A 27,037-nucleotide genomic window follows, 5' to 3' on the forward strand; every position below is an offset into this window, starting at 1 on the left:
AATGTAGAATTGCGATTAACTATAATACACACTGACAGATATATACATATGCATACATACATATGTACATACAAGTACTTTAAATTGTTTTTTTAATTTACATACATATGTACATATGTTTATACACGTAAAAATTAATAATTACTTTGTAAAAAACATATCAAATCGACACAAAAGCACAATGTATTTCTACGTTGTCCTGCTTTTAGTGCGTTGAAAAATCATTGAATCTTAAATACTCTTATGCATGTTAAACAAACTGTTTTACAAGTGTAAACATGCTTGCAACTTATCTCCACATATGTACATCTGTATGTACATATGTATGTACATTTGTACATGTGGAAAGATGGGTGTATAGAATTTGCATTTATGGATGTGCATATTTGTATGTATAAATGGTCGCATATTAATAGAGTACCTGGGGTCTGGTAGAGTTAATTTCTTGCTGGCCCTTGCAGCTGGTGTGCATTTTGACTTTTCCATTGCCATCAGATAGCTGACATCAGCCAAAACAGCTTCCAAGTCTGCCATAGCGTTAATTTATTTATGTTTATGTTGACTCCTCTTTCATTCACATAAATTTTCTGATGTTTAAGTTTACTTGGATGCTAAACCATTACCAAACACTATGTTTTTTAACCAATTAAAATACTTTGTTACTGACAACAATAATAAATAGTATGTATATTTTTTCTTTAAGCACTTCTTCCTCTTATCAGCAGTTTGCAAGCAAAAGCTAACAAACATCGATATACTCCACCATGTATGGTACTCCTTAAATCGGTTTGGATTTGGCTTTATAATGGCACGCATTCATTCACGAGCCGTTTTTGCTTTTTCGTCCGAAGACAGGTACGAATCACTGCTATGCACGTGTACGTGGGTGCAAAATAAATAGGCCGAGCCCTGCTTTGAATACAGAGCACAGGAACGGTGGGAATTTATTAAAGAAGTAAAGTACCTATTGCACCATCCGTCCAAAAAAAATTTGATGACCATACATTTTTATATGAATTGTACAATTTTAATCAGTTGCAATAATAAAATATATTACAAAACTATACATTTAAACATTTTTTTTTTCTTTTTTGTTATCTATGCAATTTTGTGGTAGAAATGTCCTTCGGTGTCGGCGTACAAACCAAGAATTTTGACGGAGTGCTTAGTTGGAACTAGATTTAGTTCTGCACACTGAGCTCATCCCGAGGGAACGGTGGTAACTTTTGAGAGATGTGAAACACCCGTTCACTTGCTTCGAAGCAAACCGACTTTTTCTTATAGACTGAGGGCCTTACATTTTTTTTAAAGACCGTTAAGGTCTGGTATTTTTTGTAACGGATTTTTAGAGGTAGCGCTTCTTTTTATCGCACATCTTAAGTATCTTACTTTTCGTTGTAATACGCCTAGCCATTCCATAAAGCTGATTATAATGTATTTATAATGTATACCCATACTTTGTATTTTTAGCTTACAGGTTCAAATACATTAAGCTTTGAAATTCAAAAATGTTGATTTTTGTTGGGTGTTTTTTACAAAATTTTAAATATAAAAACTCGGGACAAGTAAAAAAAAATAAATTTTAACATTTTAACATTTTTCTTTAATTTTTTTTAAATGTATTTATTTATTTTATTATGTTGCATTAAAAAATAACAACACCAACCCCTATTTTTTAATCATTTTTCATCACCGGTCGATAACTGATTAATCGTCATTTAATTAGTTATCCCCGCCATTTGTCTACAGGTGTCACTTCTGACCCAGTAAATAGCACGGAGTAGGGATGAGAACGAAACCGGTCTCCTGTTTCTCTCACACAATAAGACTTCTCTCTATCCCTATATAGTTTTCGGCCATCATTATTGTTTATGCATCAAATGTAGTAGTAACGTTGACAATTATTATTTTGCTATCTAGTAATCATTCCTATTTTATTAATAATAATAAAATTATCAATTTTGTGTGTATTTTGCACGATTAGTTAATTAATTGATTTTCATAACCTCAAAAGTACTCAACACGTGGCACGAGCTTCCACCAACAACGGCTTTTGTGTTGCAAGTATACTTTTTATACCCGGTACTCGAAGAGTAAATAGGGTATATTGTATTTGTGCGAATAACGGTTGTATGTAACGCACAGAAGGAAACGTTTCCGACCCAATAAAGTATATGTATGTATATTTTCTTGATCAGCATCAATAGCCGAGTCGATTGAGCCATGTCTGTATGTCCGTCCGTCTGTCCGTCCGTCTTGTTGATCGCCTGGATCTCAGAGACCATAAAAGCTAGAGCCACCAAATTTTGCATCCATACTTCTGTGTACTCACACTGTTACAAGTGTATTTCAAAAAAGAGCCACGCCCCCTTCCGCCTCCGCAAAAGGGCGAAAACCAAAATCTACAATTTTGAAGATAGCAGAAAACTAAAAACGCCATTCCGTAGGGAATGACCATATCTATCAGATCACCAAATTAAGGATCATTGGATCATTATTATAGCCACAATGAAGAAATTAATTTGCAGAGGCCAAACCCACCCCGTCCCGCAGCATATATTTGTTTTACACATTCTCTCATTCACACTCTGCTTCGCGCAGTTTATGGCCTCTGCCCCTGACACGTCTCTGCCACTGCCTCTGCCGCTGCCTCTGCCTCTGCCGCGACTCTGCCCTGACTCTGCAAAGTGTGTCTCTAGGGGAGGGTGGCGAGCTTAAGGAGCGTGTTGGCGTGAATAGTGTTGTTGATGTAGATGACAGATGAAGAAAAAATGTAAAATTTGACAAATAACCGCTAAGTTGCAGATGTAGTACTGAGTGACGGGTATAAAAGTTGTGACGCGTAAGAAGCGTCTCACACGTCCCTTCTCGTTTTTATTACAATTGGGCAAACTTGAAAAAACCGCTGATGCTCATAATATCGGGCGGAGGAAAATTTGTTTAATTCTTAAAATTGAAATGAATACTAGTAATGTAGCAATGGTTATGACTGTTATTCAGCATCTGAATATTTTCTTGCCTAAGCTAATAATGTTGCTGGACATGAATGATAACGAAGAGGACAACATTGACGAGGAGGAGATAATGGAATGGATATCTTTGTTGAAAACACTGACGCCAGGAAGATGGTTTTGATTTTCTGTTTTGGTGCAACGTTTGGAAGTGCTGCAAATAAAGGAAACGAACTGCCGAGCCTCAATTTCTCTGGAAAAACATATCGCCATTTCTTTGTATAAGGAAACATCGTGTATAATATCCTGCTTGAGTTTTTCTCTGAGGAGTATGTATATTTCTCCGAACTATCTTACTTCCGAGAAAATTTACGAATGTGTCCAAGGACTCGAAGAGATTGGGTTTCCACAGCGTCTAGATGCAAATGGTAAGAAAGCAATAGAAAAATCCATTATACATACATACAGTAAGCACACATATTATTCGTACACCATCATCACCATCATTTTTATAAGGATACCATAGAAGAAATGTAGAAACTTTTTTCATAAACATATAGTAGGTATATTGATCTTTGATACAAAATTAACTTTTTCGGTTTACGTTGACCGTACGCCAAGTTATAGGTGTTCAAACTAGGGTGATGATGGTGTACGAATAATATGTGTGCTTACTGTATGTATATATGTATGTATGTATGTATGTACATCTACAGATATGCATGTACATTGGTTTTCTTTTTATTTGAGATGGATTTCACATAAAACACATAAATAAAACCACCAGGAGCTGAGGCAGTCGACCATCACAATTATAAAGGCTGGTACTCCACCGTATTGAGCCCAGTCTCCTTCATGGCCTGTGCAACCTCCATGTAGACGTGGGAGTTTGTACGGGCTCCACGCAGATCTTCAATATTCTCCTGCCAGAGGTCTATCAGAAGGCTCTTCATCTCCGATGACCATTTCACCCAGCCATCTGCTCTTCTCTTCTTTTCTGCAAAATTACTAGAAATATTAGAAATACTAATGTTATTTTGTAACAACTCAAATATATGTACTAGCTGACCCGGCGAACTTCGCACCGCCTAACAGTCAATAAATGTCGTGTTACTTTTTAGCTGAACTAATTTAGGCTTTGATGAACGTAAAACAATGATACAAAATAATATGTTTATATAGATAGAAACAAACGAGAAGGGACGTGTGAGACGCTTCTTACGCGTCACAACTTTAATACCCGGCACTCAGTACTGCATCTGCACGTTAGCGGTGTTTTGTTAATATTTATATTTTTATACCCGGTACTCGAAGAGTAAATAGGGTATATTGGATTTGTGCGGATAACGGTTGTATGTAACGCACAGAAGGAAACGTTTCCGACCCCATAAAGTATATATATTCTTGATCAGCATCAATAGCCGAGTCGATTGAGCCATGTCTCTCTGTCCGTCTGTCCGTCTTGTTTGTCGGCTAGTTCTCAGAGACTATAAGAGCTAGAGCACCCAAATTTTGGCACCAGACTGCTGTATGCTCACACTGAAACCAGTGTATTTCAAAAATGAGCCCCGCCCCCTTCCGACCCCGCAAAAGGGCGAAAACCTCCCAAATCTACAATTTTGAAGATAACAGAAAACTAACGAGAAGGGACGTGTGAGACGCTTCTTACGCGTCACAACTTTTATACCCGGCACTCAGTACTACATCTGCACTTTAGCGGATATTTGTCAAATTTTACATTTTTTCTTCATCTGTCATCTACATCAACAACACTACTCACGCCAACACGCTCCTTTAGCTCGCCACCCTTCCCTAGAAACACACACTGCAGAGTCGCGGCAGAGGCAGCGGCAGAGGCAGAGGTAGCGGCAGAGGCAGTGACGTGTCAGGGGCCAGGCCATAAACAGCGCGAAGCAGAGTGTAAATGCTGCGGGACGGGGTGGGTTTGGCCACTGAAAATTAATTTCTCCATTGTGGCTATAATAATGATCCAATCGGATCCCAATTTGGTGATCTGATAGATATGGTCATTCCCTACGGAATGGCGTTTTTAGTTTTCTGTTATCTTTAAAATTGTAGATTTGGGAGGTTTTCGCCCTTTTGCGGGGTCGGAAGGGGGCGGGGCTCATTTTTGAAATACACTGGTTTCAGTGTGAGCATACAGCAGTCTGGTGCCAAAATTTGGGTGCTCTAGCTCTTATAGTCTCTGAGAACTAGCCGACAAACAAGACGGACAGACGGACAGAGAGACATGGCTCAATCGACTCGGCTATTGATGCTGATCAAGAATATATATACTTTATGGGGTCGGAAACGTTTCCTTCTGTGCGTTACATACAACCGTTATCCGCACAAATACAATATACCCTATTTACTCTTCGAGTACCGGGTATAAAAACGCCATTCTGTAGGGAATGACCATATCTATCAGATCACCAAATTGGGATCCGATTGGATCATTATTATAGCCACAATGGAGAAATGGAGGCAGCGGCAGAGGCAGAGGCAGTGACGTGTCAGGGGCCAGGCCATAAACAGCGCGAAGCAGAGTGTAAATGCTGCGGGACGGGGTGGGTTTGGCCACTGAAAATTAATTTCTCCATTGTGGCTATAATAATGATCCAATCGGATCCCAATTTGGTGATCTGATAGATATGGTCATTCCCTACGGAATGGCGTTTTTAGTTTTCTGTTATCTTTAAAATTGTAGATTTGGGAGGTTTTCGCTCTTTTGCGGGGGCGGAAGGGGGCGGGGCTCATTTTTGAAATACACTGGTTTCAGTGTGAGCATACAGCAGTCTGGTGCCAAAATTTGGTGGCTCTAGCTCTTATAGTCTCTGAGAACTAGCCGACAAACAAGACGGACAGACGGACAGACGGACGGACGGACAGACGGACAGACAGACATGGCTCAATCGACTCGGCTATTGATGCTGATCAAGAATATATATACTTTATGGGGTCGGAAACGTTTCCTTCTGTGCGTTACATACAACCGTTATCCGCACAAATACAATATACCCTATTTACTCTTCGAGTACCGGGTATAAAAACGCCATTCTGTAGGGAATGACCATATCTATCAGATCACCAAATTGGGATCCGATTGGATCATTATTATAGCCACAATGGAGAAATGGAGGCAGCGGCAGAGGCAGAGGCAGTGACGTGTCAGGGGCCAGGCCATAAACAGCGCGAAGCAGAGTGTGAATGCTGTGGGAAAGGGTGGGCTTAGCCACTGCAAATAAATTTCTTCATTGTGTCTAGATTAATGATTCAATCCGATCCCAATTTGGTAATCTGATAGATATGGTCATTCCCTACGGAATGGCGTTTTTAGTTTTCTTTTATCTTCAAAATCGTAGATTTGGGAGGTTTTGCCCTTTTGCGGGGGCGGAAGGGGGCGTGGCTCATTTTTGAAATACACTTGTAACAGTGTGAGCATACAGAAGTCTGGATGCAAAATTTGGTGGCTCTAGCTTTTATGGTCTCTGAGATCCAGGCGCTCAACAAGACGGACGGACAGACGGACAGTCGGACAGACGGACGGACTGACAGACATGGCTCAATCGACTCGGCTATTGATGCTGATCAAGAACATATACATATACTTTATGGGGTCGGAGACGTTTCCTTCTGTGCGTTATATACATTCACTTTGTGCACAAATACAATATACCCTATTTACTCTTCAAGTACCGGGTATAAAAAGTACTAACTTGATAGCGCGTGATTTCATCGTTGGTATTGGATGTTTGGATACCAAAAACCGCCATGTCGCTCCCTTTCGTGACATATTTGCAAATGTATTTAATTGACTTGACCGAATTGCAATCACTTGGCATGCGCTCTAAAGCAGTCTTGAACAGCCTGACCAATGCGTGATGTTCATAAAGCGTTTTCTGCAGATCTTGGAGAATTGCTCTCTTCGTAGCTGTGTTGATCCCTTGACGCCTGTCAAGTTGTTCTTCCATATTGCCCATGAAGTATATTTGCAAGAATTTATGCTGTGCATCTTCTATAGGTTGCAATGATCCAATGCGATGGTAAATCTGGCCTTGCATCTGTAAAGTCAAAACCATAGTTATAGTTAGACTTTCTTTTATACATATAGATAAGATTACCTTAAATGTCGGATTATATCTGTGTTCTTCGATAATTGTATTTTTGAGTGTTCGCTAGAAAATGTCGTGATGTATAGTTAGATATAGTGTTATATATGTAGTTAGACTTTCTTATATATATATAGAAGATAGATAAGATTACCTTAAATGTCGGATTATATCTGTGTTCTTCGATCATTTCCGCCCCAAATGAAGTCATTTGGAAACAGACATTGTATTTTTGAGTGTTCGCTAGAAAATGTCGTGATTCTAGTGTTTCGCCATAAAGCAGGGAGCACAATGGCTCTGGTGGCGGGACCAATAATGGCAATTTCACTTTACCACTAAGGCAGCACAAACCAGGCGTTTCACCAGCAAACTTCAATGCTCCACAATGCTGGCAAACAACGTCCATTGGACCAATGCAAACTAAACGATGCAAGCTGTAGTCGATGGTGCAATCATACAGAAACGCTTCTCGATTCAAATCAATACTTGAACCATTTCTTCTTGCACTTCGAAGATTATTCCTCTGTTCATCTGTACGATAATCGACGATTTCTCTCTCTTTGCTCTTGTGTTTGAGAAGCACGAATTAAGGACCTTCTTGGCTCCATACTAACGCGGCGCTGTTCTCGTGCAATTTCTCGTTCTCCATCAGATAATTGACTCGCGATATTCCGTTGCCTATTTGCATTAAGGATTCGCTGGGAAAGATTAGATCTTCTAGGACGCGGCATTGTTATTAAAATGATTAATACAAAATTAAACAAATAAATAAAACAAATATTAAATATGATTAAACAAATTCAAAGGAACAACAAATGAACTTTTTTGACAAATTTCTGAACACACACATGATGTCTTCAGAAAAAAACAAGAAGGGACGTGTGAGACGCTTCTTACGCGTCACAACTTTTATACCCGGCACTCAGTACTACATCTGCAACTTAGCGGTTATTTGTCAAATTTTACATTTTTTCTTCATCTGTCATCTACATCAACAACACTATTCACGCCAACACGCTCCTTTAGCTCGCCACCCTCCCCTAGAGACCACTTTGCAGAGTCAGGGCAGAGTCGCGGCAGAGGCAGAGGCAGCGGCAGAGGCAGTGGCAGAGACGTGTCAGGGGCAGAGGCCATAAACTGCGCGAAGCAGAGTGTGAATGAGAGAATGTGTAAAACAAATATATGCTGCGGGACGGGGTGGGTTTGGCCTCTGCAAATTAATTTCTTCATTGTGGCTATAATAATGATCCAATCGGATCCCAATTTGGTGATCTGACAGACATGGTCATTCCCTAAAGAATGGTGTTTTTAGTTTTCTGTTATCTTTATTCGCACAAATACAATATACCCTATTTACTCTTCGAGTACCGGGTATAATAAAGTTTTGGCTTTAAGGCCGCAACAAACATCCCATAAGTTAATTTTAAGATGTATTCTGCTACTCGCGACGGAAACAAATCCAACAAATCAAAAACCATGGCAATCGGAGCAGCCGTTCTCGAGTTATAAGTGTTGAACCAAATACGACTTTCTTTTATATATATAGATAGATAGATATTACTTACCACCGCTATTTTCTGATCCTTGTTCCATTTTTATACCCGGTACTCGAAGAGTAAATAGGGTATTTTGTATTTGTGGGGAATAACGGTTGTATGTAACGCACAGAAGGAAACGTTTCCGACCCCATAAAGTATATATATTCTTGATCAGCATCACTAGCCGAGTCGATTGAGCCATGTCTGTCTGTCCGTCCGTCCGTCCGTCCGTCCTTATGAGCGCCTGGATCCCAGAGACCATAAAAGCTAGAGCCACAAAATTTTGCATCCAGACTTCTGTATACTCACACTGTTACAAGTGTATTTAAGAAATGAGCCACGCCCCCGCAAAAGGGCGAAAACCTCACAAACCTAAAAACGATATTCCGTAGGGAATGACCATATCTATCAGATCACCAAATTGAGATCCGATTGGACCATTATTATAGCCACAATGATGAAATTAATTCTTCTCGTTCCATTTTTATTTGATTTTATTTTTGAATAAGCCCGCTCTACTCTGCGACAATGTCTTCCTCTCATTCTGTCAGTTATTGTTTACATTCTTTTTTTTTTTTTTATTTAATCGCTACAGCGAAATTGGTTGGTCGCAGAGATGAGTCCGCATTGACCAGGTACTTCAGTTTTGTGTTGAATATTATAAAAAGTTACTGAAAATTTTTAACTCAAAAAAAGAGTTGTTCGGCAAACAACACTAGAAATAGAAAAGTGTTTACATTTTCGCAGTAAATTTAATTTTTTCCAATGCCAATTATTTATGGTTTTATTTGAAAATAATCCAATAAATATCGCATGGGAACGTGCAAACTAGGAACATCCCAGATGGATGGTGGAATAAATGGGACATTGTCGGAACGGCAAAACCTTACGGATCATCCCAGAAATGGATGGTGGATGGTCCCCAGTGTGAAACGGCTATAAGTGTTCCTTTTCCATATTTCGAAATATTTCAAAAGTTCCATTTATTTGTGTTGACTTTTCATCCCTGGCATAACCACGGACTAAAATGATAGTTCATACTGAAATATTAAATGTTGTTTACACCGGCTTATTTTAGAAAACAAAAGGCTATCAAGCTAATAAAATTATAAAAATGTCGGCCAGTGAAAGTATTCCTGTAAATACTTTTCGAAATTATTTGAATATTCTTAATGACCCCTCTGCAAAAGAAGAAATCAAGTTAAAAGCCACACAAGAACTAAGCGAACATTTTGAAATGATAATTCAAAGCTCATCGTACCCATCGTTCTTGGAAACTTCACTAAAAATATTTATGCGTATACTGCAAGAAGGCGAACCTCAGTTCATTCAAGAAAACACAATGCAACATGTGAGTTTTTTCAAATATGTACATAAATATCTTATACATTAATATTAATTTATATGTACATATGTATGTACATACTTGTGGACTAGCTTGGGTCGTTTGCAAACCCCCATTTTCATACATACATACATATGTACATATATACAGTAAGCACACATATTATTCGTACACCATCATCACCCTAGTTTGAACACCTATAACTTGGCGTACGGTCAACGTAAACAGAAAAAGTAAAAAATGTTGTATCAAAGATCAACATATCTACTATGTCTATGTTTATGAAAAAAGTTTCTAATTTTCTTCTATGGTATCCTTATAAAAATTAACTTAAGCAAAAAAGGATTAACTTTAATATTTTAATTTTACTTAAGGAATCGGTCGGCTGTGCGAATAATTTATGTGCGAAAAACTTAAAAACTTTTTTCATTAACAAATAGTAGATATAATTAAATTAACATTTTCTGTTTATGTTGACCGTACGCCAAGTTATACTTACATAGGTGTTCAAACTAGGGTGATGATGGTGTACGAATAATATGTGTGCTTACTGTACATACTTGCAAATGCATTTGATAGATTTCACTGTGTTACAGAACTCAACATTAATGTGTGGATTGAAAGTTCTGCTTATCAGAGGCGAATTTTTTACCACCCATCGCTTTTCAAAGCCAATTTCTACATTGTTGCTTTTTATCACGAATGATTCTCCACCATTATCAATATTCCCTCTTCGATTCAGATCACCGCAAGGTCCATGCATTATATTAGTGTGAATTATATCGAACAGATATTAATCATTTGATGGAATCTCCGCTGAAACTATTTTATTTTGTCGACTAACCAAATTAAAATGTGTGCATGGGGAAATCATTTTTATACCCATTACTCGAAGAGTAAATAGGGTATTTTGTATTTGTGGGGAATAACGGTTGTATGTAACGCACAGAAGGAAACGTTTCCGACCCCATAAAGTATATATATTCTTGATCAGCATCAATAGTCGAGTCGATTGAGCCATGTCTGTCTGTCCGTCCGTCCGTCTGTCCGTCCGTCTTGTTGAGCGCCTCTATCTCGGAGACTATAAAAGCTAGAGCCACCAAATTTTGCATCCAGATTTCTGTATGCTCACACTGTTACAAGTGTATTTCAAAAATGAGCGACGCCCCCTTCCGTCCCCGCAAAAGGGCGAAAACCTCCCAAATCTACAATTTTGAAGATAAAAGAAAACTAAAAGTTGTGACGCGTAAGAAGCGTCTCACACGTCTCTTCTCGTTTTTAAACTCGGTACTCGAAGAGAAACGAGAAGGGACGTGTGAGACGCTTCTTACGCGTCACAACTTTTATACCCGGCACTCAGTACTACATCAGCACCTTAGCGGTTATTTGTCAAATTTAAAATTTTTTCTTCATCTGTCATCTACATCAACAACACTACTCACGCCAACAAGCTCCTTTAGCCCGCCACCCTCCCCTAGAGCAACATACTGCAGAGTCAGGGCAGAGACGCGGCAGAGGCAGAAGCAGAGACGTGTCAGAGGCGGAGGCCTCTGCCACTGCGCGAAGCAGAGTGTGAATGAGAGAATGTGCAAAAAATAAATATAAGCTGCATGACGGGATGGGCAATTAATTTCTTCATTGTGGCCATAATAATGATCCAATCGGATCCCAATTTGGTGATCTGATAGATATGGTCATTCCCTACGGAATGTAGGTTTGGGACTCCAAAAGTAAAGGGTGGGCAGGGTGTCCTCTATTTGTGATCTAAGAATGCAACACAGAAGGAAACGTTTCCGACCTTGTACAGAATATATATTCTTGATCATTATCAACAGCCAAGTCGATTTAGCTATGTCCGTACGACTGTCCGTCTGTGCGTTCTGATGAACGCCTGAAACTCAATCAAGTTTTGCGAACCGACTTCTGTAATATTACACTGTCACAAGTGTATACACTTCGCGCCGCCTTATTCTGACCCCAGAAAGGGCGGAAATCTCTCAACCACAATTTTGAAGAGATTAGAGAGTTCTCGGTAGAGAATACGTAGGTTCAATGGCGATTCACATTTTTATCTTCATCCATTAGTTTTCTATAATGTCAAAGTTCCTTACAACCAGATGTACTTACAAGTGCCTTCTCGTTTTTAAAATACACTGGTATCAGTGTGAGCATACAGCAGTCTGGAGGCAAAATTTGGTGGCTCTAGCTCTTATAGTCTCTCAGAACGAACCGACAAACAAGACAGACGGACGGACGGACAGAAAGACAGACAGATATAGAATCGGCTATTGATCCTGATCAAGAATATATATACTTTATGGGGTCGGAAACGTGTCCTTCTGTGTGTTACATATGTACATCCACTTTGTGCACAAATACAATATACCCTATTTACTCTTCGAGTACCGGGTATAATTAGCCCCGCCCCCACAAAGGGTAAAATATCTCCCACATCCACATTTTTGAAGATAAAAGAAAACTAACAACGCCATTCCGCAGGGAAGAGCAATATCTATCACCGATAGATCACAATCTGGGATCAGATTTGATCATTATTATAGCCAGAATGAAGAGATTTTCAGAAATGCACCTTTACATTAAAAATAGTGGACACATTTAATTCTTTTTCGGCTTTTCCTGAGTTTTTAAAGTCAATATTTCATAAAAAATACCTCACAAGGAGAAGGGACGTGTGAGACGCTTCTTACGCGTCACAACTTTTTATATATTTTTTTCTTTTAATTTAATCGCTACAGCGAAATTGGTTGGTCGCAGACGATGAGTCCGCATTGACCAGGTACAAATGTTACTAAAAAACTCAAAACTCAAAAAAGAGTTGTTTGCCGAACGAACACTAGAAATAGAATGGTCACAACTTTTATACTCGGCACTCAGTACTACATCTGTACCTTAGCGGTTATTTGTCAAATTTTAAATTTTTTCTTCAGCTGTCATCTACATCAACGACACTTCTCACGCCAACACGCTCCTTTAGCTCGCCCCCCTTCCCTGGACCCACACACTGCAGACTCAAGGCAGAGGCAGAGGCAGCGGCCGCACACAGCGCGAATCAGAGTGTGAATGAGAGAATGTGAAAAAAAAACAACAAAAGCTGCGGGACAGGGTGGGTTTAGCCACTGCACTATGGGTAAAAAGCCCCTTTTTTTTGGCATTAACCAAACCAAAAAAGCTAGAGCTCTAAAAATTGGCATGAATGTTCGTTAGACTAAAGTAGAATTTCGGAAAAAAAATGTAGTCTTTTGGACCCCGCCTACCTCCCGCCCCCATACAAACTGGAACCCATTTACGTCGTATTAATTATAAAAAAAGGTATTCAAAAGATTAATAATGATAAAAGATCCTTTAAAACATTTTAGAATTTTAAGAAAATATACATATTTGATTGACTGATTGAATGATTGTTTGGTTAAAAGTAATTTGATTGGAATCGCTCCAACGTACAATTGAATTTCGCTTAGTACTTGTTTAACTAAGCAATAATTTGGATAATTTTCGTTTGAATTGTAATAGTTTCATCTTTGGTTAGTCTGTTTTTGTCAATACTCTTTAAATTACAACATTTTATTGCGTCTGCTTCACGATTGTTGTTGGTCCAGACCTCCAGCAGCGGCTGCATGAGTGAACTCATAAGCATATGCAAAATTTAAAATTTTTCGAAAAGGGGCAAAAACGGGCAAAAAAACAATACGTGATTCTATAATATTTGGTTAATAACAAGTAACTTGAATTTCTGTACAGTGGTGTGCTATGCAAAAGTAAAGTTCCACAGAAAACACGTGCAATTGTTAGTACCCAGCTAAAAAGACACATGAACAAAACATTGGACAATTAAATAACTACACACAACTATACAAAAACATGAATTAACAATTAATTTAAATACCTCGACCTGTTATTTCCATATTTTTACTTGTATATAAACTTTGTAATCGAGCTACAATTACAGCTGCAAGTTGCTCAATTTTTCCAGCACTTTTTCACAAGTTAAAGCATCTTAAAATAAGCCGACTTTGAAAGAGCGCAAAAAACATATGGTACTTGGTAAAAATCTTCTAAAACCAGTTTTGTTCTATCTGGATATTTAGGAATCAGAAAAGTTGAGTCGCATTCAAATATTTTACCCAAAAAAAAGTACATAAATGCCAACAATTCGGGCTTTTTACCCATAGTCCACTGCAAATAAATTTCTTCATTGTGGCTATAATAATGATCCAATCGGATCCCAATTTGGTGATCTGATAGATATGGTTATTCCCTACGGAATGGCGCTTTCTTTTATCTTCAAAATTGTAGGTTTGGGAGGTTTGCAAAATTTGGGGGCTCTAGCTCTTATAGTCTCAGAGAACTAGCCGACAAACAAGATGGACAGACAGACAGACAGACATAGACTCGGCTATTGATGCTGATCAAGAATATATAAACTTTATGGGGTCGGAAACGTTTCCTTCTGTGCTTTACATACATCCACTTTGTGTATAAATACAAAATACCCTTCGAGTACTGGGTATAAAAACGCCATTCCGTAGGGAAGGACTATATCAGGGCTCGACACGGCCCTAACTATTGTGCATAGGACAAGGCTCGGCAGCGGCGCTGCCGCTCACGTACACGCGTATTATAGTGATTCGTACCAATACGAAAACATTGTAATGTTTCGTTTTGCATGCGTCTTCACACACAAACGCCAAAACGGCGCGTTCATTGTATGTGTGCAGAGCTCTGATTTGAAGTAATGTGTACATGCTACGAAGAAATAAAAAACCGATGACAGAGAATATAATTATACCCGGTATTCGAATATTAAATAGGGTATATTATACAAAAGGGCGCAAAACCTGCTGTTTCTACAATTTTGAAGATAAAAGAAAACTAAAAACAGCTGACCGAATTGGGATTAGATTAGAATCCAATCATTAGATCATTATTATAGCCAGAATGAAGAAATTAATGTCTACCTGTACAGCAGCTTTGGTTGTGTGTCACTTGGGGAGGGGTGTGGGGTAAAGGAGCGTTTTGGCGGGAGAAGTGATGTAGGTGTAGATGACATACAAATGTAGAAACATGTAAAATGTAATGGGCGGGGCGAAAGGGTCTATTAGGGTATATAGGGACAAATGTAACACACAGAAGAATGCGTTTCCAACCCCACCAAAAATATATATTGTTGATCAGCATCAATAGCCGAGTCGATATAGCCATGTCTGTCTGTCCGTCCATCCGCAACCAAGTTTTTCATCCAGACTTCTGTATACTCACGCTGTTTCAAGAGCGTGTGGCGCTCGCGTGAGAGCGATGTAGATGACAGCTTTACAAAAAATTTAAAATTCTTATAAATTATCAGGTTTGATTAAACTGGTCGACATAATCGAACTTTTTTTCCCCAAGGAACCACATCAACTTTCTCTGAACGAGGAGGAGCGTTATGAGACGCTGGAACACGTTACAACATTTATACCCAGGATAGTACATCATTATATTCATATGTGCAGACACATACATATGTAGGTATGCATGTAGCCTTAGTGTGATGCATACATACATATGTTTGCATGTTACACATGACTCTTTCCGACACGACTTTCCCTCAAGGAACCAAACCAACTTTTTCTGAAATATATGGGGCTTAGAAATGGTCTGAAGATATATTTCTTGTTTTTCTATTGCAGATTTTTTTAAAAAGAATTTTTAAAAACTGTTATTTTTGTGAATTACTACATTTACTATCTTTGGAATAAAAGTTCTGACGGGTTCCAGCGTCTCAAAACGCTCATCCTCGTTCTTTTTAATTTCAGTTGACCTTTCAAACTGCCACTATTTACAAAACACAGCTGATTCGTCAACCTTTAGCTACATTCCACGCACAAACGAAATATAATAAAGCAAATTCCTGACAGGAATTGTTCACGGAGCTGGAGACAGTCCTTTACTCGGAAAGCAAATTTCGTCTAAACTATATTAAAGCTACATATTAATTTCAACTGCCAACCGGCAAAGAACTACAAGAAAATGTGCTGCTAGCTATTCCTACCGCTTTGGCAACAGAATGTTTTTTCTAAAATACTAATTTTCAATTGATGTGATTTTTACAAATTTATTTTTAGATCCGCAAGCTTATTTTGGAAATGATTCATCGGCTGCCCATAACAGAAAATTTAAGGCAACATGTCAAATCCATTATTACAATGATGCTTAAAATATTGAAAACTGACAATGAAGAAAATGTCCTTGTTAGCCTTCGAATAATAATCGAGCTGCACAAACACTTTCGTCCATCCTTTAACCCAGAAGTAAGTAAATATGCAATCTAAACATGTTATCATTCTAAGCCGAAAGAAAAAGCCAAGTCGCTATAGCTATGTCTGTCCGACTGTCCGACTGTGAGTCCTCATGAACGCCTGGTACTCAGAGACCAAAAGAGCTAGAGCTACCAAGGCGGGGTCCAAAAGACTAATTTTTTTTCCCAAATTCTAATTGAGTCTAACGAACATCCTTGCCAATTTGTAGAGCTCTAGCTCTATTTGGACTAATTAAAAAAAAACGGCTTTTTACCCATAGTGCAATGGGGAAAGTCTTGGCCCATAGCAATTGTCAATACTTTCTGATGAGTATAATATTCAATGTCTGGCTCGTCTTGGAAAGCGAGACGAAGGATGGATTGTGGATCAAATTGTGTCGGTCACTTTCTCTGAGAGTGTCAATTATGTAACGGCGTTGTGATTGAGACGCAAATTTGCATTATTTTGTTCGATTCGATTTTTGTACTTTAGTATTTCGCATAAATTTTGTATGATTTGTTGGATGTACATTTTTTTTTTTGTTATTTAATCGCTACAGCGAAATTGGTTGGTCGCAGACGATGAGTCCGCATTGAACAGGTACTTTATGTTGAATATTACAAAAACGAGAAGGGACGTGTAAGACGCTTCTTACGCGACACAACTTTTATAGCCGGCACTCAGTACTATATCTGCACCTTTGCGATTATTTGTCAAATTTTAAATTTTTTCTTCATCTGTCATCTACATCTACAACACTTCTCACACCAACACGCTCCTTTAGCTCGCCACCCTTCCCTAGACCCACACACTGCAGACTCGCGGCAGAGGCAGAGGCCGCATACTGCAGAAGCAGAGTGTGAATGAGAGAATGTGAAGAAAACAAATTTAAGCTGCGGGACGGGGTGGGTTTAGCCACTGCAAATTCATTTCTTCATTCTAGCTATAATAATGGTCCATTCGGATCCCAATTTGGTGATCTGATAGATATGGTCCTTCCCTACAGAGTGGCGTTTTTAGTTTTTATCTTTTATCTTCAAAATTGTAGGTTTGGGTGGTTTTCGCTCTTTTGAGCGGGCGGAAGGGGGCGGGGATAATTTTTGAAATACACTTGTAACAGTGTGAGCATACAGAAGTCTGGATGCAAAATTTGGTGGCTCTAGCTTTTATGGTCTCTGAGATCCAGGCGCTCAACAAGACGGACGGACAGACAGACATGGCTCAATCGACTCGGCTATTGATGCTGATCAAGAATATATATACTTTATGGGGTCGGAGATGTTTCCTTCTGTGCGTTACATACATTCACTTTGTGCACAAATACAATATACCCTATTTACTCTTCGAGTACCGGGTATAATGACGGTTACACACAGATGAATATTATTTTTTGTCAACAACTGACAGTTCAAGCAATGCTAATTTCGTCAAAAGCACTAAAGTCGCAATTAAAAATTACAGCCTATTCACAGACCTTAATCTGCAACAAAATTGTATAAGAATCGGTCGAGCCGTAAGGCCACCTTTATCAAAAACACTGGAACCGCGATGAAAAGGTAAAAATTGGTTATAAGCAGATGAAAAATAGTTAACATCCGATCCGCGTACCTCCTTAATATGCAACAAAAATGTGATTAGTTCAGTCACAAACACCGTGAGAAGAGACTTATTTATACATATATAGAACTAGTAGACCCGGCGAATTTCGTACCGCCTAACAGTCAATGAATGTCGTGTTAATTTATAGCTGAACTAATTTAGTCTTTGATGAACGTAAAACAATGATACAAAATAATATATTTATGTAGATAGAAACAAAAAAGTGTTTTATTATGATGAATGATGATGAAAACATTGAAAATTGATTGAAAACTATGTTGTGCAGACTGGGAAAAGAAAAATAAAACTCGGATTAATTCATTAATAGGATTTTCATTCAAGCACTTTGTGGTAAACGACATTCTTTGTTTTTTTGGTCAGGCGCAAGAACAAATAAAGCGGATGGTTTGCCGACACGTGAGCATGCCACGTACAATTGACCATGAGAAAAACATGCATTTTCTAGATTGAGGCCACAAATAGTCAAGGATTGGACCTGTGATTTGTTGATCGTCATGGCGAAGGCAAGACGAATCGGGAATTGAATTTGTTTAAACTCAAAGGGCATATCCGTTGGGATCATCAGAATCCTTGGAATAAGAACTTTCTCATCTTTAAATTTTCCTTTAAGTATCGACGCGTGAATCACATTGCTCATCAGTTTTCTTATCACCAAACGCGTTCCATTACACAGTGTTTGTTGGTTTAAATTTCTAAGCATGATGACTACCGAGCCAACTTTAATTTTTAAATTGTGCGGTGGTAAACCAGGCACATCCAAGGAGTTTAAAAATTCAGTTTGATAATTAGTGGCTTCTTCTTCGTTTGTTACACAGTCGATAGATTTAAATGAATACAGAGTACCTACGATTTGATATTGAATTATAAGATTGAGGTCATCTATATCTTTATTTTTAGCGGCCAAAATTGCTCGCCCACTTAACCATTTAGTATTTTTGTGGTTAGCAATGATATCCGGGAATACGTTGTTGATAAGCTCGTCTCATGATGATACGAAATTGCAAAAATTTTGAGGAAATGAAATCAAACCGCTCGATTTGTCAACAGGAACGCGGCCATTACCGATAGTGAGCAATTGCTTCGAGAAAACATCTGCAGGTAGATCGTTCAACAATGCAACTCTCACATTTACAGACAGTTGAAGTTTCTTTACATATCGCCACAGATTTGATGCTTTGAGGCAAGCGTTTATTTCGTCTGCAGCATTAGATCTTGGAATGACTGGTAGTGTTTGTCGGAAATCGCCAGATAATAAAATCATTGCACCACCAAAACATCTCGAGTCATTGCGCAGATCTTTTAATGTTCGGTCTAGTGCTTCCAATGCGCGTTTGTGCGCCATTGTTCATTCGTCCCATATGATGATTTTTGATGCTACTAAAACTTTGGCCATTGCGGAGTGTTTCTAAATGTTACATGTCGGTTGTTCAGTATTTTGAAGGTTTAATGGCAATTTTAACGCTGAGTGAGCCGAGCCGTACGGCATCCGTCTAACAATTTGTCCGCTATTCCAGAAGAAGCAATTGCTACCGCAATTTCGGATCTCGCACGTACAGTGGCCAAAATCAATGACATGAGGAATGTCTTTCCAGTTCCACCGGGGGCATCAAAAAAAAAAAAAATAAGCCGCCATTTCCATCATCAATTGCATTAATCAGTGTATCATAGACTTCCCTCTGCTTAGGATTCAACAGAGGTACATTCGTTTGAACTGATTGGATTAGTTCATGTGGATCATATTCACGTTCACGTTCCAATTCTCAATTAAATGCGTCATTCATTCCGCGATCTGGCGCTGGTAACACATATCTTCGATCAAGAGCAACGTCTGGTTATGGATCTCCTCATTCACCTCAAGATCGGAATTTCTTGAGCTGACGCGAACTACATTCCAGATTTTTTTACAATGATGGAAAAAAGAGTTTTTAACGTAAATTACCTTAAATGTCGGATTATATCCGTGTTCTTCGATAATTTCCGCCCCAAATGAAGTCATTTGGAAACAGACATTGTATTTTTGAGTGTTCGCTAGAAAATGTCGTGATTCACTTTACCACTAAGGCAGCACAAACCAGGCGTTTCACCAGCAAACTTCAATGCTCCACAATGCTGGCAAACAACGTCCATTGGACCAATGCAAACTAAACGATGCAAGCTGTAGTCGATGGTGCAATCATACAGAAACGCTGCTCGATTTAAATCAATACTTGAACCATTTCTTCTTGCACTTCGAAGATTATTCCTCTGTTCATCTGTACGATAAGCTCGAAGATTTCTCGTTTCACGGGCTGCCTCTCTTTGCTCTTGTGTTTGAGAAGCACGAATTAAGGACCTTCTTTGCTCCATACTAACGCGGCGCTGTTCTCGTGCAATTTTTCGTTCTCCATCAGATAATTGACTCGCGATATTCCGTTGCCTAATTGCATTACGGCTTCGCTGGGAAAGATTAGATCTTCTAGGACGCGGAATTGTAATTAAAATATGCACTCGCATAAAACCACCAAATATAATAACAGTGCCTGAACTTTTGAGACATATACAATAGCTCAAAGAGTATATAACCACTACGTATGAATAGTTTTTAAAAATTAAATAATTAATAAATAATTTTCGAAAATTAATGTCTAAAACAAACACATATAACAGTACCTGAACTTTATAGACAAATTTCTGAACGCACACATGATGTCTTTAGAAAAAAAAGAAAGTTGTGGCTTAAAGGTCTCACCAACCAGGCCATAAGTTGTTTTTAAGATGTATTCTGCTATTTGGGACGGAAACAAATCCAACAAATCAAAAACCATGGCAATCGGTCCAGCCGATTATAAGTGTTGTAACAAAGACGACTTTCTTTTATATATATAGAGCAGGGCTCGGCACCCATACAATTAACGAGCCGTTTTTGCGTTTGTGTGTGAAGACGCACGCAAAACGGAACATTGGTATTGGTACGAATCACTGTAGTACGCGTGTACGTGAGGGCAGCGCAGCAGCAGCGCATTTTTCCGCACCCCAGGGATAGGGCCGTGCCGAGCCCTGATATAGAGATATAGATTAGATGTATTTTAAAATTATTGTTGTTTTATTAAACTTTTCTTAACTAATTAAAAAAAAATAATTTTACATATAACTGAAAACAAAAATTTTCTACGTGCTTTGCTAAATCTAATCTTACATATTTAACTATCATTTCATAATTTTCGTTTCATCTAGATACAACTTTTTTTAGGATTCGTAAAGGATATTTATACGAATCTACCCAACCATGTAACATCTATTTTTGAAACCCCAAATGATATCTGGTTGGTCGACTTAAAAGAACTTAACTTGGAAAGTCTGTTACCCGAAGCCTATGCTGTTAAAACTATTCATGTCGAAAAACAGCTTGACTCAAATTCTCAGCCGCACATTGTAAGTATGGCGTTTTTTAGTACTTTTGTTTTGACCTAATGCAGTATAATAATAAGATAAAGATGAAGACCAAAGGGCTTATCTTATACCCTATTTCTATACAACTATCTTTTAAAAAAAAAAATATTTGGTTTCTTAAATAGTATTTGGTATTATTAGTATTACCGCAATATGTATTCCATAGTTCAAACAATCACGAAATCAAATTTTATACCATGTACTCGAAGAGTAAATAGGTATTTTTTCTCGAAAGTGGATGTACGTTACGCACAGAAAGAATCGTTTCCGACCCCATAAAATATATTGTCTGGACGTTGATATGCAATGATTGCACCATCAAGTGGCCCATGCGACACCAAGCCGAAGCCTGTTACGCGCGTAACCCAGCTGAACGCAGCCCTCCTCCCGCTCAACCGACCGAGGGGCGCTACCGCACGACGCGCATCGCTTGAAACCGAACCGGTCGAGAACATGTTGGAAATATAGATGTTAGGCTAATATTCGAGGAAAGTTAGAGCTAAACGCGACTAAAAGTGCTAAAAAAGCAAAATTACCATAATCAAAACAAAAACGAGAAGGGACGTGTGAGACGCGTCTTACGCGTGACAGCTTTTATACCCGGTACTCAGTCCTACATCTGTAACTTAGCGGTTTTTTGACAAATTTTCAATTTTTTATTCATCTGTCATCTACATCTAAAACACTTCTCACGCCAACAGCTCGCCCCTCTTCCATAGAGCCACACACTGCAGAGTCTCGGCAGAGGCAGAAGCCGCACACTGCGCGAAGCAGAGTGTGAATGAGAGAATGTGCAAAAACAAATATAAGCGGCGGGACGGGGTGGTTTTAGCAACTGCAAATTAGTTTATACGTTCATGCTATAGTAATGATCCAATCGGATCCTAATTAATCTGGTAATCTGATAGATATGGTCCTTCCCTACGGAATGGCGTTTTTAGTTTTCTTTTATCTTCAAAATTTTAGCTTTGGGAGGTTTTCGCTTTTTTGCGGGGCGGAAGTGGAGGGGCTCATTATACCCGGTACTCGAAGAGTAAATAGGGTATATTGTATTTGTGCGAATAACGGTTGTATGAAACGCACAGAAGGAAACGTTTCCGACCCCATAAAGTATATATAGTCTTGATCAGCATCAATAGCCGAGTCTATGTCTGTGTGTCTGTCTGTCCGTCTGTCCGTCCGTCTTGTTGAGCGCCTGGATCTCAGAGACTATAAAAGCTGGAGTTACCAAATTTTGCATCCAGACTTCTGTAGGCTCACACTCTTACAAGTGTATTTCAAAAATGAGCCCCGCCCCCACAAAAGGGCCTAAACCTCCCAAAGCTACAATTTAGAAGATAAAAAAAAACGTCCCTTCTCGTTTTTTTTTTCGAATTTTACATTTGACATGTGCTCATGAGAGAATGAGCAAAAAAATAAAAAAAGAGCTGCTGGACGTGGTGGGGATAGCCACCCCAAAATAATTTCTTTATTCTGGCTTTAATAATGATCCAATCTGATACATATTAATTGGTCTGATAGATATGGCTATTCTCTACTTTTCTCTTATATTTCAAATTATGGCTGTTGGAGATTTTTGTTCTTTGTGGGGGCGGTAGGAGGCGTGGCGAAATATTGAAATACACTTGTAACAGTGTGAGCATACAGCAACATTTGGTGGCTCTAGCTTTTCTGAGCTTTTCTAGCTCAACTAGACGGACGAACAGTCAGACATGGCCGTATCGACTCGGCTATTGACGGTGATCAATAATATATGTATGTATATACCTTATGGGGTCGGAAAAGTTTTCTTGTCTGCGTTACATCCATCTACTTTTTCCCTCAAATACAACATACCCTATTTTCTCTTCGAGTACCGGTATAAAAATGCTTTACCATTTAGTTAGGCTATGCACAACCTATTTTGGTATTTTAAAAATTAGTATAGCGACTAGCCGTGCCCAATCATTGTGGTACGACCGTGAAGCAATGCTTCACACCAGTGGAGGCGTCGCTTAGCCAGCTGATCTCTTCTCTGGCGCTCAACAGCGCGCAGTTCGGCCAAGATGGTGGCCGCGAAGGTGCTGGTGGCCTCCCAATTGTCCGGGGATAGGAGCTTGTATGGCATATAAATGTAGATACACTCCCAATCATACGAACAGACTCACAAGTTTTCAAAAAGAAAAAGGTTTCTAAAAATCCAGCAGCGAATGATTTTTTTTATTTTCAATTAACAATTATCTGCTAATAATGGAATAGGAATAATAATAAACTAATTATATATGTACAAAAGAGAGAAAGGAAAGATACAATTTACACATTTTCTAAACTAAGGTAATGATAAATGTTAAATATAATTTTTTCAAGGGATAATTCGGGGGATATTAGATGGTACAAGTAATTATAATTATTGCATAAAACCGGAAAGGTTCATGCTGGGAGTAGTTAGATCTACATATGGATAATCGGATGGGGCGGAAAGTGCGGGTTGGTCTGGAGGGAACCGAAAAATAGATTCGTCCCAAAAGCGTTTGGGAGTCCACAATCCCAAGAATGAGCTTATGCATGAATACCACCCCATTGCAAATTCTGCGATGGTGTAAAGAGGGTAGGTTCAGTAGTTTTAGCCTAGATTGGTATGGTGGAAGGAGTCTGTTAGAGTCTTAGTTCAGATGTCTAAGGGCGAATATTAACGAGAAGGGACGTGTGAGACGCTTCTTACGCGTCACAACTTTTATACCCGGCACTCAGTACTACATCTGCACTTTAGCGGGTATTTGTCAAATTTTACATTTTTTTTCATCTGTCATCTACATCAACAACGCTACTCACGCCAACACGCTCCTTTAGCTAGCCACCCTCCCCTAGAGCAACACACTGTAGAGTCAAGGCAGAGTCGCGGCAGAGACGTGTCAGGGGAGAGGCCATAAACGGCGCGAAGCAGAGTGAGAATTCTGCGGGACGGGGTGGGTTTGGCCACTGCAAATTAATTTCTTCATTGTGGCTATATTAATGATCCAATCGTATCCCAATTTGGTGATCTGATAGATATGATCATTCCCTACGGAATTGAGTTTTTAGTTTTCTGTTATCTTCAAAATTGTAGATTTGGTAGGTTTTCGCCCTTTGGCGGAGGCGGAAAGGGGCGGGGCTCATTTTTGAAATACACTTGTAACAGTGTGAGCATACAGAAGTATGGATGCAAAATTTGGTGGCTCTAGCTCTTATAGTCTCTGAGTACTAGGCGCTCATCAGGACGGACAGACAGACATGGCTCTATCGACTCGGCTATTGATGCTGATCAAGAATATATATACTTTATGGGGTCGGAAACGTTTCCTTCTGTGCGTTACATACAACCGTTATCCGCACAAATACAATATACCCTATTTACTCTTCGAGTACCGGGTATAAAAATTGTTTTTGAACGGATTCAATAATAATTTGTTGCTCCTTGTATTGTGGACTCCACACACAAGAACAATACTCAATATCGGGCGAACCAACGAGACGTACAGTGCTTTAGTTATATACGGGTCGTCAAACTCTTTTGACCAACGCTTAATAAACGCTAGAACTCCCTTAGCTTTGTTAACGGTTGAAGCAATATGGCTATTAAAACATAGCTTGTGATCGAAAAGGACTCTTAAGTCATTTGATGTGGAGATTCGGTCCAGAACATGGTGTCCTAGAGAATAGGAGACAAAGTGTGGTGCACGGCGGTGAAAAGTCATAAGTTTGCACTTAAGAAGAGTAGGTTATTTGAACACCAAATGTTTAATTCATCGAGGTCAAGTTGTAGGCGAATATGCAAGTACCAGTCGGAAAAGGAAAAACAAATTTTAACGTCATCAGCATACATTAAAGTAACTGAGTGCAAAATAACTTGGGGCAGGTCGTTCACAAACAAATTGAAAAGAAACGGACCTAAATGACTTCCTTGAGGAACTCCAGAGGTTACTTTCACAACATTCGACAAGACATTGTTAAACAAAACACGCTGTGTGCGATGACAGGTACGATGATATCCAGTTTACAAGATTTTTGGGAAAACCTAATAAAGAGAGCTTATGGATCAGCAGGTTATGATTAACAAAATCAAAAGCTTTACTGAAATCTGTAAAAATGACGTCAGTCTGCAAGCCACTTTGAAATCCTCGGTTGATTAGAGACGAGAATTCTAAAAGGTTAGTAGATAGATGTAGATCGATGTCTAAAAAAACCATGTTGCGTCGGGGATATGATGCTAGAACATGCATGTTGCAATTGACGAGTGACAAGGTGCTCGAGCAACTTCGGAATGGCAGATAGTTTAGCAATACCACGATAATTTTCGATATTAGATCTGGACCCTTTCTTGTGAAGAGGAATAAGGTAGGATTCATTCCAGATCATGGGGAGGCGAGAATGCTCCAGGGAAAAATTAAATAAGAAGGTCAAAGGATGAGATAGGGCTTGAGCGCAATATTTTAAAATACAGCTCGGAACTTTATCTGGACCCGCAGAGAAACAGATGTCAATTGATGACAACCCTTCGAAGACTGTACTTTCATCAAGGAAGATAAGGGGTGGACGAGTCATAAGTATCCGAGGAGTACGTCGATTGAAAGAAGGTGGCAAATAAATTTGCAATTCCTTGATCTGAAGTTTCTGTTTTAGACAGTAACTGAAGGAAAGAAGGGAACGCGTTAGACTTGCGTTTTGAGTTGACGAACGAAAAGAATTTTTTGGGATTACTACGGAAATTTTTGCCACATTGGGAAAGATATACGTTATAACATTTCTTATTGACCGTAAGAAATTGAGAGCGAGCCGAGGAATATTGGGCAAAGACAGACAAAGAGCCAGTTATCTGGTACTTTTTGTAGAGCCGAGATTTTTTATTTTTTAGGTAAGACAGATACTTGGAAAACCACGGAGGTTTAGAGGAAACAAATACGGTGACTTCAGGGACGTATGTATGTAGGTATCGAGGGCAGAGTATAATGTTTCGTAAAACAGATTGACAGTAGGAGTTGGAATTGCTTGGTAATGTCCTTCAGGACATTAAAATGAAAGGGATTTCAAAGGGTTCAATTAAAGCTCGCTACAGGCCTGTCTGATGCAAAAATGTAATGGTTTAACTTCCTAAAATTGTTGACACGACTCATATCCTTTACGTGAAAGCTATCCCCATTCGATCCCTGTAAAATTCTGATCAGGAGAGAAAAAAAACTTCGAAATTCGGTGAAAATTTTAGTCTTTCATCTACTTCTTTATCAATTTACCGTTATATTTCGTGCGAGTATCCTGGTGAAACTAGCCGTTCCGTGTGACAAAAATGTTATAAGCATTGTGGTATCACCAATTTGGTGATCTGATAGATATAGTCATTCCCTACGGAATGGCGTTTTTAGTTTTCTTTTATCTTCAAAATTGTAGGATTGGGAGGTTTTCGCCCTTTTGCGGTGGCGGAAGGGGGCGGGGCTAATTTTTGAAATACACTGGTTTCAGTGTGAGCATACAGCAGTCTGAAGCCAAAATTTGGTCACTCTAGCTCTAGCGACAAACAAGACGGACAGACGGACGGACAGACAGACAGACATGGCTCAATCGACTCGGCTATTTGATCAAGAATATATATATGTTTGTAGGAGGGCGGCTTCCTTCGCTGCAGATAAGTCCTCGGTCCCGAAATGAATAGGCGAAACAGTAGAGGTGTATAATATACAGACGGTTTATTGAGCGCACTCGATCGGCGCGGGTGTTGGATTGTTTGTGATCGTGT

General features: G+C 39.1%; 2 protein-coding genes across 6 annotated transcripts in view; one reads left to right on the forward strand and one right to left on the reverse strand.

Annotated features, from left to right (window-relative positions):
* Positions 1 to 691, reverse strand: part of LOC117890215 (G protein-coupled receptor kinase 1) — a 62,300-nt gene extending 61,609 nt beyond the window's left edge. For 2 of the 5 annotated variants that reach the window (XM_034794949.1, XM_034794951.1), the window contains exon 1: positions 422 to 677. In XM_034794949.1, the coding sequence (XP_034650840.1) occupies positions 422 to 534 (113 nt within the window). In that variant the 5' untranslated portion in view covers positions 535 to 677. Of the gene's footprint in view, positions 1 to 421 lie in introns of all 5 variants that reach the window. The other 3 variants (XM_034794948.1, XM_034794952.1, XM_034794953.1) reach the window with 3 other exon arrangements.
* An 8,931-nt stretch (positions 692 to 9,622) lies between these two features.
* The window catches only part of LOC117892167 (transcription-associated protein 1), a 95,426-nt gene continuing 78,011 nt past the window's right edge, over positions 9,623 to 27,037 (forward strand). Inside the window, 3 exon segments of the mRNA XM_034798233.1 lie at positions 9,623 to 9,952; positions 16,069 to 16,254; positions 21,076 to 21,273. Of these exon segments, the coding sequence (XP_034654124.1) occupies positions 9,716 to 9,952; positions 16,069 to 16,254; positions 21,076 to 21,273 (621 nt within the window). The 5' untranslated portion in view covers positions 9,623 to 9,715.

The sequence above is a fragment of the Drosophila subobscura genome, chromosome E (genome assembly GCF_008121235.1).
Source record: "Drosophila subobscura isolate 14011-0131.10 chromosome E, UCBerk_Dsub_1.0, whole genome shotgun sequence".
NCBI classification, from domain to species: Eukaryota; Metazoa; Arthropoda; class Insecta; order Diptera; family Drosophilidae; genus Drosophila; species Drosophila subobscura.